The sequence below is a fragment of the Apteryx mantelli genome, chromosome Z (genome assembly GCF_036417845.1).
Source record: "Apteryx mantelli isolate bAptMan1 chromosome Z, bAptMan1.hap1, whole genome shotgun sequence".
In the NCBI taxonomy this organism is placed as follows: Eukaryota; Metazoa; Chordata; class Aves; order Apterygiformes; family Apterygidae; genus Apteryx; species Apteryx mantelli.
The window spans coordinates 76,601,088-76,620,529 of record NC_090020.1 but is presented as its reverse complement, the minus strand read 5'-3'; the positions used below and the strand labels follow the sequence as shown (position 1 = coordinate 76,620,529).

Sequence of the window (19,442 nt, the reverse complement as noted above, 5' to 3'; positions counted from 1 at the left end):
GCTTTTTCAACTGATGTTTCTTGGGAATGTTTCTACATGTGGTTTGGTAGGAAAAGCTTATGACAGTCTAATGAAATTATTTATGTTTGGGGCTTGCATTTGAGGCTGCCAGGTATATTCAGGAGGACTGCGAGCAGCTCTTGCACGCTGACCTTGCAGGGAAGCCTGTGCCTGTCCGGTGCACGTGGCTCACGTGCAGATGCCGGCACAGCCGTCTGACGCCTGCAGCGCAGCCGGGCCCCGAGGCGAGCGGTGTCGCCCCGAGCCTGGCCTCAGCACCGGCCGCCTGCCCGCAGGAGAGCAACCGGCTGCTGCTCTGTGGCACGTTTCCAGGGCCGGGATATTCCCCTCCGAACGCCACGGCTGTCAAATCCGGGGTGACTCAGCGGGACGTGGATTTATGCTCGCAGAGCTGAAACCTGCACCTGACGCAGCACTTGGGGCTGGCAGAGGACTTGCCGGGTCTCGTGGCCCCTGTCCTGCCGTAGCCATGAGCAGAGCTCGGCAATGTGGGCATAAATACAGGGCTGCCTGTTCCTGAGGGGCGGCAGTGGGAGTTTTCCAGGCAAAAATGATTCAGCTGTTGCTGCACCTCTCGGGGCCAGGCGATGCGGGCTGGAATGTACACAGCAAATCCGGCTGGGGCGGACAGAGTGATGCTGCCTGGAGCAGGCAGAGCGATGCTGCCTGGAAGGGATGTGGCAATGCTGTTTGGGACAAACAGAGTGAATCTGGCTTTGATGGACAGGGCGATGCTGGCTGGGCTGTGGTGGGGCGACCGGGTCTGTGGCTGGGGCCAAGCTGGTGAGGGTTGGGAGCCCATCCCTGCCTCAGCATCCCCCTCGCTTCTTGCCCAGGACCTCTCAGTGGGAGGAAGGGATTTCAGGGCAGCTCCCTTCGGGCTTGAAGATAACAAACAGCTCAGAAGGGCCTGGGAAATGTGATGAATAATCCCACCTCCGTTGCTCCTCCTGCCCATGCCACCAGTGGTTTGGTTGCACAGCTGGCTTGGGGTGGGGGCAAGGGCAGCTTTCGCCCTTCGTGCATGGCATGAGGGCTCCTCGGCAGCCCATCCAGGCCACCGGCTGTGACAGTGGCACAGACCTTCCCTGCTGGCTCAACGCCGGAGGTCCCCACGGCACAGTCGATGCATGGAATCGGGGGCAGACAAGAGGGGCATGAGGGGTGCGTTGCCTCCCAGGGATGCTCTGGTTCGTGGCCCCGTGCTGCCGCACCGTGCAGGGCAGGCCGCGGCATGGGGCGGCCGTGGCACTGAGCGGCCCCACGACAGGCGCTGGAGCGTGCGTCCTGCCACTCGGCCAGCCCCGGGCGCTGGCGGGAGGGTGGTGGTGCGGGTCGGAGCCAAGGGCATCCGTGCAGAGCTGCAGTGTGGCCACAGCTCTGCCCTGCGCGGCTCCTCCCCGGCCACAGCTCTTTTGCCCTTGGCGTCTGGCGCACGGTGGCCTGTGTCCCGCTGTCCTTGGGGGTGGCCGGGCTGGAGCTGCCCCAGCATCCCCCTTCCCCTGCCCCCTATCGCATGACCTGCCCCGGCTCGCCCAGGCACGGGGCCGGTCGAGTACCCTTGACCCGCTGGCCCCGGGCTGGCGCCTGCTGGGGACAGGAGCGTGGTTTGGCGCCGTGCCTCAGCCGTGGTGTTTATTTGCGTTTGCCGGTCCCTGGCGCGAGCAGATTAGCTGTGAGCCCTGGGCTCCTGCGGGACGGCATCTCCTGGGAGCGCTGTTGCTGGAGCGTGGGAGGAATGGCCGTGCTGACAGCACCCATGGATGCCTGGTGCTGGCGATGACGCACTGTCCTTTCTCTCTGCCTCCTCTAGATGCGCAGTCCCACCCGCGGCCTGGGCAGGGTGATGGTGTTTCTTGCAGCAGCCCTTGCGTCAGCCTCCCTCGCCGTCCCCGAGGGCTGGGCAGAGGAAGGTGAGCAGCCCCCGTGTCGCAGCAAGGTGCAGCCCTCCCAGCCCGGGAGGTACCCCGTGCCCCCGCAAAGGGCAGAGGGGGAGCAGAGCCAGCACATACCTTACAGACGCCCTTCTTTCCCGAAAACGCAGCCCCGTGGCGTTGGGCATCCTCTGGCTGTCCTGCCCCTGCAGCCGCTTGCTGCCCCAGCGGGGACGAGTCCTTCCCGGGTCCCCGCAGCAGTGCCGGGACAGCCAGCCCGGTGCGGGGTGGGATGCGGGGCTGACGCCTGGGTGTGCGTGTGTGTGTGTGTGTGTGTCCCTCCAGGTGTGCAGTACGGCCAGGTGGGGACGGACGTGACCCTGTCATGCGTCGGCGCCCATGTGGGGTAGGTGTTTTCCGTTTCTGCCGGGGGGGGTTATCCGATGAGCCGATGGTTTATATGGGGGCTGCGAAACGATGGGACCGGGGGCAGCCCAGCCTTGCCGCAGCCCTCCGCTCCACCGTGCCGCCCCGTCCCCCTCTTTGGCCAGGCTCGGCGTGCGCACGGGGCTGCCCCGCTGTCCCCTGTTCCCTAACGCTGCCTGCCCCGTCTCTCCTTGACAGCTCGGCCGTGGAGTGGAGACGGGACGGGGCCGCGGCGCTGCCGGCGGGCTCTGCCATGCGGCACGGCGCCCTGGTGCTGCCGCGCGCCAGCCTCGCCGCGGCGGGGACCTACAGCTGCCACAGCGAGGACGGTGGCCTCCTGCACGCCGTGTCCCTGCGGCTGGGGCGTGAGTAGCATCTCTGCAGGCTGGGGAACGGCGGTGCGCAGCTCCGGCGCCGCGGCGGTGGCTCCGGCCCGCGGCTCCCCGCGCGGCTGCGGGACAGGCAAGCGGTGGTGGTCCGTCCTCGGGCTGGGGGATTTGCACTGCCCAGACCTCTGGCAGGGGGTTGTCATGAGGGGACTTTCGCAGTGACCCGGGTGTCCCTCTGCGCCAGCTGTGGCACAGGGCAGGGGATCCCCTCACTTACCACCACCCCCTCCCCGGACCCCAGACCTGCCCGGGGTCCCCTTTGTGTCCTGCAGAGCCTCCGACTATGAGAATTTCTCCTGCTCCTGGACATCCAGCCTCGAGACCTTCCTCCCCACCAGATACATCACCACCTATAGGTGAGGACAGGGCATGGGCTAGGGGCTGGACAGGGGTGAACCCTGTGGTTCTGGCCAAACAGAACCCCGAATCCTGCTCGCAGACTGACCTGCAGCTTAGGTTTGCATCGGGTCCCGCAGAGTTGTTCCCCAGCACCATGCTGCACCCCAGAGCAGGCTGCGTTTCAGGGCTTGCATCGAGCATGTGGGTTTTTTTAAAGAGAGACCCACAAGCAGCGTTGAGGGGCTGGCACAGGCAGGCTGCCTCCCTGGGGATGGCTTTGCCAGCACCTGAAGGGGTATAAAAAAGCAGCAGGTCATCTGCAAGCTGTCAAGTGCTTCAGCATGCTTCAGGATGAAAGGAGTTCGGGAAACATCCCTGCTTCTAATTATCACGGCGGGCCAAATTACAGGGTTGCTTTGAAGTCAGCTGGAGCCCATAAAACGCGCAGAGCAGCCCTTTGAAAAGCGATGCAGACGCAGGCCTGATCGGGGCCGCACGCGCTCTGGAGCCGGGCAGCCCTTCCCGGGGAGCAGGGCTTTCCTCGCCGCTGCCGTCACCGCGCTAGCTCCTCGGGGTGGGCCCGCGGCGGCAGGCTGGCGCGCGGCGGCCGGCCCCACGCCATGAGCAACCCCCCCGCAGGAACGCTCCCCCCACCCCGGCGCCAGGCGCGTGGGCCCGGCAAGGAGCAGGGCTGCTTGGTCCGGGGAGACGGAGCCGCTTGGAGCTGGCGGTGGAAACCAGCGGGCTTTTTGGACCGGAGCGGAGGGAGAGAACAAAGCCAGCTGCTGGGGAGTGGAAAATAACACGAGGCCTCTGCAGCCCTCCCGGGTGGCTTTTGTTAGCATCCCTGTGCGTTTCTGCTGCAGAATGGTAGAGCAGCAGACGAGCCCTGGGACGGCGAGGGGAAACTGAGGCACGCAGCGGGCCGAGGGCTGGGGAGAGGCCAGGCAGATTGGAAGTGGAGAAGCGCCTGTGTTCGCAGCGCCTGGCTTGCTGCGGAGCGGCTGACCCACGCTGAGGAGCGTCCCCGGGTGTCCTCCGACTCCTGGGCGCAAGTGTCCCAGCGAAACCCTGGCCCTGAGACTAGCGGGAAGCAGAGCAGCCCCCCCAGGGCCAGGCTGGTGCAGGACCCTGTCCCTCATCTGGGTCACAGTGGGGTTGGTTTCATGCTGTTCCCCATCCCCCTTTCCTCACCGTCTGCTTTTCCATCTCTATCCCCGGGCAGGAAGAAATCACTGACGGGAGAAGAGAAGCGGAGGTAGGACTGATCCCACCCCTGTCCCCATGCCCCAGGGCCTGGCCCCCATCCCAAAGGCTCTGCCAGGGTCCTCAGTGGGATCACTGAGGCCCAGGGATGGGGAACCCCATGGGTGGAAGGGCTCCTCAAGCCAGGGGGGACTGGGGAGAAGGGTTTCCCCCTGTGAGGGACCCTCCTGGGAGGTACTTGTGGGGCTGGGATGGTGGTCCCTTTGGTCATGCTCAGAGGGAAGTACTGGGGTTTGGGGGGGGGTGTGTGAAAGGATCTTCTGCTCCCACCCTAGAGTCACCCTGAGCTCTCCTGTGGGCAGGGTAGCTGCCCAGACCCTGCCCGAGCTCTGATGGAGAGGTCTGCCTCCTCCACTGTGCTCTTGGCACGGGGGCTTCCCCGCATGGCACCTCCTGAGTGGCGTCAGGGAAATGATGCATGGCCAGGGTGCCGGCATGGCGGAGGAGCCACCACCTTGTCACCCCATTGGCAGGAGCAAGAACGGGCACGTGGGGCCGTGCGTGCAGGATCCAGCCCATGCCGGCACCTGCACCGTTCACAAGTCCGAGTTCTGGAGCTCCTATCGGATGAATGTCACCGAGGTGAACCCGCTGGGCTCCAGCTTCCGCCTCCTTGACATCACCATGCAGGCAATCAGTGAGTGCGCCTCCATCCCTCCATCCCATCTCTCCATGCCCGCAGGGCAGCCAGCCCAGGGCGCCAGCACCCTTCCACACGCGAGAGTGGGGGAGGCGATCTGCCACGGCATGACGGAGCCTCCGTGTCTTCTCCCGCACAGTTAAGCCAGACCCTCCAGAAGGCCTGGTGGTGGAGCCCGTCCCCCGGGCGCCACGGCGGCTCCAGGTGAGATGGAGGTACCCCACATCCTGGCCCAAGGAGCCCCACTTCCAGCTCAAGTTTCGGCTCCAGTACCGGCCCATCATCCACCGTTCCTGGTCTGTGGTAAGTGGCAGGGACATGAACGCAGAGCTGGCTCAGGAGCAGGGTGACCATGTGGCACTGGGAGGGCAGTGCAGGGTCCGGATGGGTCACGACGGGTGTGAGCTGGGCTGGGGAGGTCGCCCAAGCCCTGGGGGTGGCCGGAGGCATCTCTGTGCGCTCAGCGGCTCCCCTCTGTGCCGTGCAGGTGGAGACAGTGAACCTCTCCGAGGTGATCACAGACGCCTTCGCAGGGCTGGAACACGTGGTCCAAGTCAGTGCGAAGGATTTCCTAGACGCAGGAAACTGGAGCGAGTGGAGCGCGGAGGCACGGGCGACACCAGTCAGAGGTGTGGGATAGGGGCAGGCTGCAGCCCTCAGCATCCCTACAGGGCTGCGCCATCCGTCTCCACAGCCCCTCAGCACCCTGGCCTGCCCTTCTCCAGCCCCTTCCCTCCAACATCCCTCCTCCCTCGAGTATCACCCAGGGCTGGGCTCAGGGCAAACTCCAGCTCCTGAAGCCCCATGAACATGCCCACCTCTCAGGTGCCACAGAAACAAAGCGGATGATTTTCACCCTTAAAGCTGACCCAAGAAAGCTACGTGCACCATCCAAACACTCCCCACGGCAAGAGGCGCAGCTGCAAGGGGGCAAAGTGGCCCCAGTTCCCAGCCCTGCTGTAGGGCATAGTCCCTGCAGCCCCATGGCAGGCTGCAGCTGTGCTGCTGGGATTTGAGGATTGCTCCCCAAAGCCCTTGGCATCTTGGGGGCACCCTGGGGCTCCCAGGACCCCCAGGGCACAGCAAGACCCCAGGGACACCCTTCTGTGTGAGTCCCTGCAGTGCTGCCAGCACCCAGGGTGACTGATGCCCACCGTCTGTGTCTTTCCAGACCCTGCCACTGTGGTGAGTGAAGAAACCACTACAGATGCCAGCCTGGAGAGCCTGGCTGAGGAGCCCTCGCAGGCTCCCAATCCTGAGCCCATCAGTGAGTAGAGCTGGGAGGTCCTGGGCGGGAGTGGGGACAGCCAGTGGGCCGCCGGCTGCCTGGGCATGTGTGTGGTTGGGAGCAGGTGAGGAAAGGTCCCATCTCCTGAGACCCCGTGCCTGCATGTCTCCGCTTTGCTGGGCAAGCTGCAGGGTGTCAGCATGCCCAAGAGCCTGCAATAGGGTCCTAGAGCCCCTCGGGGTCTGCAAGGGTCTTGGCTGGGGAGGTTTCTGGAGGGAGCTTGCGAGTCCTTGCCTCTCCTTTCCCTGGGGCATCGAGGGCTGTGGGGCATGATGGAGGTCCTGGGATCCAGCAGCTCTCCAGGGTGGGTGCAGGCCCCAAAGGAGGGTAGGGTCCACCCCAGCACTAGCCTGCCCATCTGCTCCTGGCTGCGGGGTCCCTGCAGAATGTGGGGCTGTGGCATCCCTTGGCTGTGATGGTCTGTCTCTGCCCACCTGTCCTAGATCGCAGCGACCCACTGGAGAAGGTGGCCATCCTGGTCTCCCTTGGTATCTTTGCCTTCTTCATCCTGGCTGCCGTTCTGGTCATCACCATCCTTGTCTGGTAGGTCGTGTTTCAGTGGGGGCTGTGTGGCACCAGCAAGCTGTGGCTGGGTGTGAAGTGGTGCCAACCCCAGCTCTGTCACTAAAGCTCTCTGCTTTCCCAGCTCTATGCTCTCCATCAGCTCTGCTGCCATCTCTACCCCACTCTGGCCCCTGATCACCCCAGCAAAGGTCCCCCATCCCTCCCCAACCTTGTGCTGTGGGTCCCACTCCAAGGAGACTTGAGGCCAGCCCGATACGGTGGTTTATGCCCAGTTGCTGGCACTGCCCATACTTCCAGGTGCGCTGGGCTCTCTGCTGGCCAGGACATGTTGGTGAGCAGCCCACCACTGCGGAGGGGCACAGGTTCCTGGCTGGGAGGATCAGAATCAGCTCTGCTGCTGGAGTGGGAGTGGGGCAGGATTGAAGCTGCCCCAGGTAGAGATCGGGGAGAGGAAGCAGTGTGGGGAGGCTTGGCTGTATACGACACCCTGCCTGGGGTCTTCCTAAGGAGCCCACATCCAGGGATCCTTATTCTCTATCCCCCAAAGATGCTGCCACTAATAATGTGCCACCCAAACCCCCAAACTCTTATGCTCCGCAATCAGTGCTGAGACCCCTTAATCTGCCTTTTTCCATCTGAATCCTGCCCTTGGGCACTGCCCCACTGGATCCTGTCCCACTCTGACAAGTTACCTGTCATCCCACCACTGCTGTGGCCCTCCCTGCCAGCACTGTGGCTGTGTGGTTGGTCCCTGTCCCAGCCCCTGTCTAGTGGCAGGACCCTTGTGCCACCTGGAGCTCATGTGCTGGGCACAGCTGGACAGGGTGTGCAGCAGGATCACCAGGGACCTGGGCAGGCACTACTCTCCCTGTGCCCACGGAGGACTGCTTGGGTTCTTCAACCACCCTGCTCTGTTCCCAGGCTCCGGATGAGGAAACACGGCAAAGACGAGACCAAACCCCACAACTTCTTGGTTGCTGCCACCCACTTGAAGGCTCTGCCGAGTGAGTGCCGAGGGGCTGCGATCGTGTGTGCAGGGCAGGGCTCTGTGCCACGCGCCCCGAGTCTGGGCAGGCCTGCCCCCCTGGGAAGGGGGAGATGGGGCTGTGCCCCTTGTAACCCCTCTGCCTTCTCTCTCTCTCTGCAGAGGCCCAGATCCTGTAGTGAGCCTTGCCGTTCCCCCATCTGAGCACCTACTCACCCATGTACGGGACTTGACACCACTGTTGGCCCCAGAAGGGCTCCCCGCCGCATGGAGCAGGGCCTGGCTTTGGACATTGCCTGAGCCCCAGCACCATTTGGGCGCAAGATGGACCCTAAGGAGAGAGGCTGTGCTTTGAGGAGCTTAGGGCTGCCTGTGCCCGCCAGGAGCCAGCTGGAGACATCTCAGACTCAACGCGATGGGCCGGTCCCCACTGCCAGGCGCTGCTATACAACATGGGGATGGGGCACCGAGCCAGCCCCACTTCGCTGCTTAGCGCCACGTGGAAGGGGACCATGGGCACAGGGTGCGGGGTGCTGGTTTGCGGGCATCAGTGACCGTGCAGTGCTGAGCCCTGCCTGCCTCCTTGGCCCGTCACCCCCCCCACCAGCCATCAGCAGGCAGAAGGCTCGCCTCCACGCCGAGGCAGGAAGGAGCAGTGATCCCAATAAAGGGGGTAGTGTTGGTGTTGCCTGAGCCGGACCTCTCTGCACGTCATACAGGACCAGGGAAGAGGTACGTGGTGCCAGGCAGGAGGAGAGATGCTGGCTTGGGCACGCTTGGTCCTTGCAAGGAGATGCATACATGGCTGGTCCCCAAACAGGGCGCCTTCACTCCATCCTCTCCCCAGAGAGTTGGTGGGCTGAGAGAGACCCTTGCCAGGTCCAGTCCTTGCTGAATGCCAGAAGAGGATGGTCCTTGTGCATAAGCCTTGGCCCATGTCCCAGCAAGCTAAGGAGTCCTTAGGGGAAGGACACCCCCAAAAGACAGAGCTCTGCCCATCCCCAGCCTCCCTGTCTCTCAGGAGAGTCATCAGCACATGCCCCAGGGCAGCTGCAGCCTCCTGGCTGGGACATCTCACTTGCTGCTGCCCTCACCAGCCCTGCTGCAGGGACAGGACCCTCTGCACAACCCCCCTTGCTCGGAGTGTGCTGGCTGGGCCCCCTCCTCTCTGCTCAACCCGGCCCCTGTAATCATTTCCATGTGTTGGCACCTCCCAACCCTGGTGCTCAGCGCCAGCGGCTCCATGGCCCAATGAGATCCAGATGGGGCTGGATGGAAATTCAGGCAGTGGCGGTGCTGGCTGGCGCAGGGAGTGCGGGGAGCAGAGCCAGGGCAGGGTGGGTCCAGGGGCTCTGCCCTGCAGCCAGCACAGCAGGGGAAATGTGTCACTCCAGGCTGGGCCGCAGGGCTGCCCCTGAACCCGGGGTGCAGTGGGAGCATGGCGGCGGGAAGGATATCTCTGAAGGCTCCTTGTGAAGGCTGGGTTGGGGAGGACCCCTCAAAACGTCCGAGCGTGTCCAGGCTGTACCTCATAGTGTCATGGGGCTTTGCACAGGGGGCCATGGGCAAGGCAGGGCCAGAACGGTGTGGGGCATTTCCCCATGGCCCTTCCGGGGGGGCAAGGAAGGAGCTGTTGGGGGTCCCAGGCAGCCATGGGTGCACTGGATCCGTCCCACTGCGGTGCTCTTGCACAGTGAGGCAGGGCTGGGTCCTGGGATGTGGCTTCAGTCTAGTCTTACCCTGGGTCCTGGTGTTCAGGATCAAACCTGGGCAATGCCGTGGTGGTGAGGGCAGGGGCAGCCTTGTGTCCTTTGCAATGGGTTGTGGCACCAAGCCTGCCCCCACATCCCCCTCTGCATTAACCAGTGCTCCAGCCCTCAGTTCTGCCTTTACTGGGCGCCCCTTCGCACCCAGCCCTGGATGCTGGGATAACAGGGCTGCCCATGCCAGTGCTGAGCTTTGAAGTGCTCCCGCCCCTCGCTAGCCCCGGTGAGCACTTTTGCCCTGGGTGAGGGAGATAGAGGGTCAGTCCTCCATCCCTGGTATGGTACCAGAATGGGAGCAGGACTCGCCCCAGTCCAGGTAAAGCAGGTCACTGAGCTGGGGAGGGCTCTGTGTGTGCCTACATATACAGGTAAAAACAGGGTTTCTGGGCCCAACAGCCACATCCCCTCTCCAGGCACATCCCAGACCTTGCCAGCTCCAGCTGTGTCATGCTGCCATCACCTCCTGCTGGGCTCTGGTCCCCAGCTGGGGTGCGCGCAGCTGGAATCGCAGCATCTTGGTGCCCTGGCAGGTCCCTGCAACCTCTGGGCTTGGCTGGGGCCTGCACAGGGGAAGAGGGGGCTGCGTGTGTACCCGGAGCTGCCCTGCTCATCCAGCTGCACAGCTGAACCTGCACCAGCTGCAGGGTGAGCTGGCATGGGGCAGGCACAGAGCCAAGCCTGCAGCATCTCTCTCCAGCATTCACCCCATTTCCAATGTGCCAGGGTCATCCTTGTCTCCTCGATCCCCAGCATGACATGGGTAGCCCTTATTGCTTGGAAATCAGCTCTTATCACCACCTTCCCTACTACTGTGGAGGGGATCAGGACTCCGGTTGTCTGTAGGATGCTGTTGAACACATGCAATATGCACCCCATATCCGTGGCTTTGGTGTTTACAAGCGGCACTCAGTGTTTTCCAGGCACATGGTGCTGGTTTAGAGGCTGACACCTGCTCTTGACACAGGAATGCATTGGCCAGTGAATGGGAGAGAGTGTGAGCCGGCAGCTCTGGCCCCCATCTCCTGTCCCGCTTATAAACTCCTACAGAAAATCCAGCCTTGCTCCAAATAAAAGGGAATTGCTGCTGGCCAGGGTGGTACAGAGGCAACTGGAGCCTAGCACATACACAAGACAAAGCATGTCTGCTTCATGCAGGCAAGTGCAGGCGGGTAGATGGGAAAGGCTGCCAAGGCTGGGCAGCAGCATGGGGATGTCCAGACTGAGCACTGCAGCAAGCTTTGCCCCTCTCCTTGAGCATGCATGCGTTGGGAGCCCCAGCGCACAGACCCCTCCTGAAATGGGGGGAGCTGATGGTCTGCAAAGGTGGTACCACTGTGGAAATGCCATGGGGCAGGTTGTGTGCCAGATCCCTGCTCAGCCCTGGGTGAGGAGCAGGCTCAGATCCTCTGCAATCTCTGAAATAAAGGCTGATGGGCAGAGGGGACCCAGAGCTGCGCTGCCCCCCCTATGCTAAGCCCTCTGTCTCCTTCCTTAGTTGCCTCAGTGTGGCTGGGCCTGCCAGGATGTGGGGACACCCAGTTTTGATGATCGGGGTGTGATCACCAAAGCTTGCAGGCTGGAGATGCACATCTGGTTCTCATCACTGCACCCCACTGCCCTCCACCCTGGGGTTCAGCCCCTTTTCCCCTTTGATGAAATCTTTAAAGATGTGACCCAGCACCTATTTGGCAGTGGGAGAGATGAACAGCAGGTGAGAGAGCTCTGCACTCAGCCACAAAGTCCTGCTTGCCACGCTCTGAGGGACAGGGGAGGGCAACGGTGGCTGCTTGGCAGGATGCCCCGCAGCTCAGGCAAGCTTTGCAGGTAGCTCAGGCTAGCGCTGAGAGGTGTGTTCATGCCCCCACCAGCATCCTGAAGATGTGACACACAGGCAACTTGGGACCCCAAGGAAGCAGGGAGCTCAGTGCTTGGGGATATCAGGATGTTTAATGTTGGGTGCTGCATACTCTGGGAACCCAGCTGCCAGGGGCGTGTGTGACCTGGCACTGGACATGAATGAACATAACATGGCTCTCCTCTGGACCAGTGAAGATGCAAGGGGAGGGCTGGGTACATAGAAATCTGGGATAAGGGAGTGGGCTCCAGATGCCAAAATTCACTTCCAAACTGCAGAGGAGGAAAAGAAGAGACCATGAAAACAGTCCCAACACTGGCACCTCCCCATCCCACCGCTGGGCCAGGGCACTTTCCTCAGGGCTCAAGCCTTTCAGTGGCTCACACTTGCAGTCACTGAGCTAGCAGGAGGCTTCCTGCTCCAGGCTGGAGCACTGCCTGGACACACCCTGCCCAGAGTAGGCAGAGACGCTTCCAAATTTGCTTTGCTGCAAGATCCCACCCTCCACAGGGCAGACACTGTGCCAAGATCTCTGGGGACAAGGTAAGACCTAGGCCTTGGGGTGCTGAGGCCATGTCAAGTCAAGACAGCCTGTGGGATGTACTCCCCCAAGGAGTGGGAACAGGTCCCACTTCCCAGCAGGGAACAGCCCAGGCCCTGCAGGAGGAAAGCATGGGAGAGCAGGGCCCAGGTCCCATTGTGGGCCCAAAGTTTAAAGCAGGAAATGCAACATGCCAGGGAACGTCCCCAGAACTGAGGCTCCAAATGGCCCATGTCTGTGCTACATGTCTCCATCTGGCACCGGGCAGCCCCATCCAGAGCATCTCAGGCAGAGGGCTGGGATGAATCAGCCCAGCCACATCCAGGACTTATTTGGGAAAATGATAGTCAGTCTGGACCAAAACCACTGCAGCACATCACTGGTATAGACAGTTGTACAGTGATGCTTGGATTGCTTGAATGTGACAGACCCTGCTAAATGTCTGTGCTGTCCCTGAATCCCAATCCCCTCCTTTCCACACCTCACTCCCAGGATCAGCCTGCGTTTTGCAGGGGAGGGGCTGGGTTGCCTGTGCAGGACTGTAAAGCAAGACAGTCTTAACTTACCTCTCATGGCTGCTCCTGCTTCCCTCTCCTCCACATCCTGAGCCAGGGGAAGAAGTAAAAGCAACCCCAGTAGATCCTGGAAAATATAGGGGCATGTAACAGAGGTATAGGTCATTGGGCAAGGGAGAAAGGAAAGGATACGTATGTAGTCAGTAAGTAGCAAGGTGGGAACTATGCATGGGTCGGAGGAAGGAGCCAAGGATGGATGAACGTGTAGATGCATGGTTGGACGGATGAATGAACAGACAGTTTGGATGCTCTAACACCCTCCTAAGCATTAAAGATGCTCATTGTGCAGGGGCTGATTTGTGAAGCCCAAACGCATAAGGGTGGTAAGGGGAGGCCCACAGGTAGAACAAGGCTAGTGTTTGGGAGCAAGTCCCAGGTGTGAGCTACACACCCACTTCTCATGGAAACAGCACGACAGTTAACGTGAGGAGACAGAGCCCAAATAATTACCAGGGCAAGTCCCCTGTGTCTGAGGAGAGAGTAGGGCATCTCCAGAGGGGTTGCATCCCCCTCAGGAGCTGAATCAGGCCAGGAAATGCTGAGAGACCGTCCTTGAAATGTCACAGTCTGCTAAGGCAGTGGGAAGATGGAAATCTTCACCATCTGACTGTGAGTTTTGTCACTGGAGAGAGAAAAGAGGCCTGGAGAGAGAGGGAAGGAAGCATCCCCCTTTGTCCAAGGGACAGGAGGGCTGTTCTGGGCTGTGGTTCTGACTTGCCCTAGAAATCTGTAACAAAAAGATACAGTGGCTGCAGCTTCCTATGGTGTTGTTCGTAAATGCAGTCCCCCAAGCTGTTAGGGATCCCAGGGCAGACTCAGACCCTGTTCCCCAGGTTTTGTGGCCGTTTCCAGAAGGAGCATAACTCCCTGGACCAAGCAGCTTTCACATTACACTGTCAGGGCACTGGGGGTGGGAGGGCAGCAGGCATCCTGCCCCGGGGACATGGCAAATCCAAACAAAAATGCCTTAAAAATGCAGTGCTGAGCATTCACCCTGGGTATAGATTTCATCTCACCTGCAAGTGGGATACTCCTGTCTGGAGTCTTGCTAGCGAGTCAAAGCCCCTGGCCCCTTGGAGACCCCTGAAATCATACATACTCACTTTTCTTCATCTGCCTCCCTTTCTAGCTGCCATAGGCCTGCAAACTCCTTCCCCATCTTCCTCTCTCTTTCCTGAAAAACAGGGAGGGTCCAAATCACCCTGCCCATGCCAGGACACCCAGAGTCTCCCCCTGCACAAGGGCTCTGCTGGCTGGGGAGTCTGAAAGCCAGTCCCCACCAAGCTGTCCTATAGACAGAGCTATGGTACCTGGCCAGAGGACACGGTCAAAAAAACAAGAGGGAAAATGGGTTGTACGGCAGGGAAAACCCCAAGGATTTGAACCCACTCACCTCTTGGTGAGGTGACTTCATCACCCTGAAGGCATCCAGTGGGTTTCCCATCAATGTCTGCAAGAAAGAAGGGCTTTGTCTCCCACAGCACACTTCCCAGAGTGCATCCAGAGAGCAGACCATGAGAGGAGACCTGGACATGGGTCGGGGAGACAGTGCTCCTTGCCCCCCCGCACAATGAGAGACATCACCTGCCAGGCCAGACGTGCTGGCACCCAAACAGATGTGGAGGGGGCAAAGAAAGGAAAGAAGTCTGAGACATCTCTTCTTGGTGCCCCACTGTAGGCTTTTCCCTGCACTAAAAGATTGATTCTTTCTTTCTTTGCTGGGGCTGGCCCCCTCCCTGCCCCCAGGGTACTTTTTGTCTTTCATGGCCTGGAAGAGCCCAACACACAAACACAGAGCTGCCAGGAGGCTAAAGCCAGCAGCTTAGCTGTACCCAAGCATTGTTTCTGATGATGCTCTCAGGAAAGGGCTGTTCCCTTCTCAAAGCAGAAGCAGCACTTTAGATGAGCTCACAAAGCACAGTATTTCCCTGCCAGACTTTTTTACACCAAAACCAGGCCTGTTGTCCAACCAAGAGTTCACAGTGTTTCATGTACCTGCCACAAACTGTGGTGGCACAGGGGGAGACATGCAGCCATATCACTTTGCAGAACAGTACCCACTGCATATCCCCCCCATGCACACCTCTGCTGCTCTGTGGCACCTGGACCCCCACCCTTAGCCCCTGCAGTGCTCCCCCAAGCTTGGCCCAGATCTTCTAGATGCTGCCATGTCACTTGCTTGGAGATGACCTCTCCCCTTCCTCTTTGGCATAAACTCCATCTCCTCCTCCAGCTGTCGCCAGAACTGTGGGGACTGAAACAGAGCTGGAAACATTCTGAGGGATGACTTTTGGGAGGGACAGGGAGTGTGCTCCCAGCAGGGAGATGGGAGGAGGAAGGCACCCTACCTGCTCTCCTCCCACCATCTTACTTTCCCCTGCTTCCATGAGCTGTTGCATCAGCTGCTTTGTCTGCAGGGATGGATAAAAAGAAAAGAAGTGCAGACAGCACGACCTAGCCCTACACAGGTGCTCCTCTACCAGCCGAGGGACTCAGGTGCTCCCTGGATTTCACTGAACAGGTCCTGGGGTTTTGCACTCTCAGGGAAGACAGACAGACAGGCCAATGCAGCAGGGTCCCTCACTGCATCCTGAAAATGACTGGCCAAAATTAAACATGACTGGGATTCTTGTGCATCTCTGCAGGGTTACAGCACACAGAGTCCTCCCAGGGGACAAGCAATCCCAGCCACTGGGACATCTGCTGGACATGGCAGCAGCTGAGCTCCTCACACATGCTGGTATATTCACCTCTGTGTCCAGCAGCCCCACTCTGAGCACCCTGAGATGCTATGGCACTAAAAGTGATGGATCCATGTCTACACTTGGGATCTCCTGGGGCTTAGCAGAAATGGGGTCACAGAGCCAGGAGACACCATCAGTGCCTCTGTGATGCTCTGACACCCCAGGAGGATGGAGACCTGGAAGGCCCTGATCTCCCAGGAGGATGGCGACCTGGAAGGCCCTGAACTCCCAGGAGGATGGAGACCTGGAAGGCCCTGATCTCCCAGGAGAATGGCAACCTGGATGGCACTGACACCCAGGGAGGCTGCTGACCTGGAAGGCACTGTTTATTCGGGACATGGTGCTTTCTCCCCCACTCCAGAGTCCTTCCTTCAGCTCCTCACGGATGTCAGGCACAAGGCACTGCTCTGGGAGCTTGGGCTGGCAATCCTTACCCATGAAGGCATCCATGGCTGGCTGCGAAGGGTCCAGCGAGCTCCCTGAGGATGGCAACGGGCCGCAAAAAGCTGAGCTGGCACTGCAGCATTTACCACCACCACCACCACCCCCGCCGGCCTGCCATGGGGGCCAGGAGCCACAGGCTTGGCCACGGGCCCCGCTGTGCCACAGGCATGGAAATGCCCCCTGCCCCGCCATAAGGCCCCCCCTCCCCAGAAGGCAGGGTGCCGCTCACCAGCGAGACGGGGGGCAGGGGGGGAACGGGGGGTGGGCCGGGCTCCCGGGGCCGCCGGCGGCCCCCGAATCCCTCCTGGTGCCTCCGAGGGAGCAGGCGGCAGGGCAGGCCCCGCAGGCCACGTCGCCATGACGACAGCGGCCTGCTCCGAGGCCCCCGGCCCGCGGCGGTGGGGGGGACCCTCCGGCCGCCCCCTCCGGCCACCCACCATCCCCCGGGCACCATCCCCCCAGCTCGGCAGGCCCACGGCGGCAGTGGGGCCGGGAGAGCAGCCCCGCGGGGGCCCTGCCGCCACGCGGAGGCTGCCAGGGCCGGCCCGGCCCGACGCCATCCCCGCCTGCCGCAGAGGCCCGGTGCTCAAAACCTGGTTTCTTTATTTCTGTGGGGTACAAAAATGCCCCTGCGGGGTGCCCCGCAAGGGCGAGACACCTGTGGCAGCCCTTGCACGGCCCCGGGCCCCGGGAAGGCCTTTCCTCGGGATGGCTGGTGCTGTGGGGGATGCAGGTCTGGGGCTGCGTGGGGACGCTGGTCCGGGGGCATCTTCCCTGGAGGCAGGTTACCCCAAAATGATCCCGGCGGGGCAAAGGAGCGGGGATTGGTGCTGCACGATGGGCCGGCAGGAGTATGGGGCTGTCTCGCGCCAGCGGCTCCTAAAATGCTAAAAATAGGGTGAACCCTGGGCCCACCACTGCCCTGAGCAGGGAAGAGGGATGCCCAGACCCTACTTTCCCACTAGGTGGCAAACCCTGCCTTTAAAACAGCCTCTAAAGGAATTATTTTCCTTCCCCTGGGAAAGGAGGCTGAGAAAACTTCCCTGACAGCAAAGCAGGGGGTGAACGGCCTCTCTGGCCTCTCTGTACCGGGGCAAAGGGCTGGGAGAGGCCAGGTCGGCCGGAGCTGCCTGGCAGCGATCTCGCAGCTGTTCCTCGGATGAGGGGAAATCTACCCCGTGCGGCAACTTAGAGTAACCCTGAGATGCAAAGCCTGGAGCAGTTTGGACAAAAGCCGGGTTAGCGGCAGGCGAAGTTTGCATGCGGTTTGTAACCGGTCAGTTTGGAAGAGGAGAGTGCTTTGGATGCAGGAGCAAGAGGGAGAAATTTGGGAAGTGTCAGAACTTTCCATTGCAATTTCCAAAGGGAGCAGGGCTGGAATGATTCATTGCGACAACTTTGAAACAGGATGTTTCGACTTTCCCTTTTGCAAAGGTTTTTCTCAATCCAAACCTTGTCCAAGAGACAGAAAGAAAGAATGGTTCAAAAGGAATAAAAACCAAACAACTCAAATTTTCAGGGTCCAGTTTCTTTCTCTGTCATTTCTTAAATTGCTTTTGTTTCCTAACTGCCTGGTTTTGCCCCCATCATAGGAGATCCATCCCTCATCTTGTGCTCATGGGTCTGAGTGTCAATTATATATACAAGAGACACAACTTGTTAACCCTGGGTAATATCATGAACTCTGGGGCAGCCACAAAGCTAAACAAACCCAAAGGCTTTGCTGGGAATTAAGTACTCTGTGATTCATAAGCCAAAAGTGTGCCCATTCCTGCTTGCATGACAGCAAACCCCCAGGTCCATGTACAAGCCCTTATGCCTGTATAAATGAAGGAGGAAGGAATGAAGGCTGTGCAGGTGGATGTGCACACTTGTCTGATATTTTTGCCAACCCAAATGTATTTCCAGGCTTGTGCATGTTTGTTTGTACTCAGCCCTAGATTATCTTGTGGTTTCTAGTATTAACGTTGCACAGAAGTTTTCTGTGAGTTTCCTGCTGGCTCTGGAACCATTACAATGTTTTTGTGCAGTTAAACATGATGCCTCATAGTTAATGAAAGAGTTAACCATAGATAGTAAATGTTTAATGCAGACAAATCAAACCAATTAGGCAATGCTGAGGTCTGCTCTGAACACTAATGGAGAGAAATGCATCATATTAATCAGCTGTGTCTGTCCCATGTAGGGGACTGCTTCTGTGGCAGGATACAAACTCAGCCGCTGTACAGGATCAACAGCCTCCAGCACCATCCAAGAGTAAAGAACCTGAATGCAAATCTTCCTAGAGATCCCCTGGGCCACCATATAGGTAGATTCACCTGGGGGAAGAGAAGTCTCAAAAGAAGATTTTGTGTCTAAAACAAAGATCTCTGGTAGTCACCTCTGAGAGAGAGCAGTTCCAGACAGCAGAACGGAAAGAAGTAAATCTTCCCACTTGAAGTGTTTCTTGGAGGGCCACAAAGGGACTTTTGGCAGTTAGCAGTGTGCCACCTGCTTTCATGGAAAACCTGGGGCTCTAATGCTCTGCAATGTTTGGACGTGTGCATCAAGAAACGCAAACTGGAACGTAGGAAACAGTCTGCCTGGTAAAGGTGCCTCAGGGTGCACTCTCTGTGTGGCTGTAAAAGGAGCCATTCCTAGGAACCACCCAGCATGTTAATGAACTAACAGTAGCAGCTGTATTTCCTCCACGAAGTGCTAAGGAGCCCCACTTCTGGCAGCATCACCTCCTTTGCTGCCTCCAACATTTCCTGCCTGGGGATGTTGTTTGGCATCATTTACTCTGGGATGAGAAGGGTCCTTCAGGCTTCCTGGATGCTTCCTTCAGGAAGGGATTATTATGTCTTCCTCAGCGAGGACTGGGAAGTCCCTCTTGGGACTTTTTATAGTCAAAGAGAAAATGTAAAAAAATGAAAGGAGGAGGCTGACTGGGAAACAGAAACTGTGAGAACTGTCAGGAGCCAGCATGCAGCATGTGGCTCAGGGCAGCAAGCCTCAGCGAAACCCACTGACCCACTGTGATGACCACTGAACCACAAGCATAGCAAGTGAAAAGTCTTTCTGGCTCACTCCAGGAGAGCTGGGCTCCCTGCCAGCGCTTGTGTTGGCACGTGCTGGTGTCTGGGGACTTTGGGATCAGGGCAGAGGCAGTGACAACATGGACTGCATGGGCTCTGGTGCATCCCCATAGCTAAAAGCTTCCCCACACCTTTGCCAAAGTCACAATCTCTGAAGGCAGGAGAGCAAAAGTACTTCAGCACAGATGCGGTTGCATTACTCTGGCAGGTATAATTTACAAATCCAGAATGGTTTGAGCCAATAGGAAATATTTTTCCAGCTTGCGTGCCTGCACAGCCACTACATCAGAGACCATGCTGGTACGCCCCAGGCCATCGAATATTGCCCTGCTCTACTAACCTGAACTCATCGCTCCTGTCTGACTTTCGACTCCACCCCACTCCTGACCTGAGGACACAGAGGGATGGGTAATTCCCTTTACCTAAGGATGTCACGTCACTGCTATGGCGTGTCTGATTTCAGCTTTCCAGTCCAGGTCCCGGGAGCTGGTCTGGCCCTTCCCTGTAGGCTAAAGGTTCTGGTCTTTTCATCCTGGGTGGCTTTCACCAAGCAAAAACACTTCCTGCCTCTGTGTGGCATCTGTAAAGGGTGACAGGCTGCCATGAGCAGCAGGCACCCCCTCAGTCCCCTCACCTTGCCTTCTCCCCTTCTCAGGTCCTTGGAGGCTGGAGCCTGCTTTGGTTGTG

The 19,442-nt window shown here is 59.4% G+C and overlaps 1 protein-coding gene across 2 annotated transcripts in view; it reads left to right on the top strand.

Annotated features, from left to right (window-relative positions):
- The window catches only part of IL11RA (interleukin 11 receptor subunit alpha), a 34,222-nt gene extending 25,776 nt beyond the window's left edge, over positions 1-8,446 (top strand). For both annotated transcript variants that reach the window (XM_067316073.1, XM_067316072.1), the window contains exons 2-13: positions 1,835-1,934; positions 2,241-2,301; positions 2,520-2,686; positions 2,952-3,066; positions 4,275-4,307; positions 4,789-4,952; positions 5,095-5,258; positions 5,443-5,584; positions 6,127-6,222; positions 6,687-6,786; positions 7,690-7,772; positions 7,916-8,446. In XM_067316073.1, the coding sequence (XP_067172174.1) occupies positions 1,835-1,934; positions 2,241-2,301; positions 2,520-2,686; positions 2,952-3,066; positions 4,275-4,307; positions 4,789-4,952; positions 5,095-5,258; positions 5,443-5,584; positions 6,127-6,222; positions 6,687-6,786; positions 7,690-7,772; positions 7,916-7,932 (1,242 nt within the window). In that variant the 3' untranslated portion in view covers positions 7,933-8,446. The remainder of the gene's footprint in view (positions 1-1,834; positions 1,935-2,240; positions 2,302-2,519; positions 2,687-2,951; positions 3,067-4,274; positions 4,308-4,788; positions 4,953-5,094; positions 5,259-5,442; positions 5,585-6,126; positions 6,223-6,686; positions 6,787-7,689; positions 7,773-7,915) is intronic.
- Positions 8,447-19,442: the final 10,996 nt, after the last annotated feature.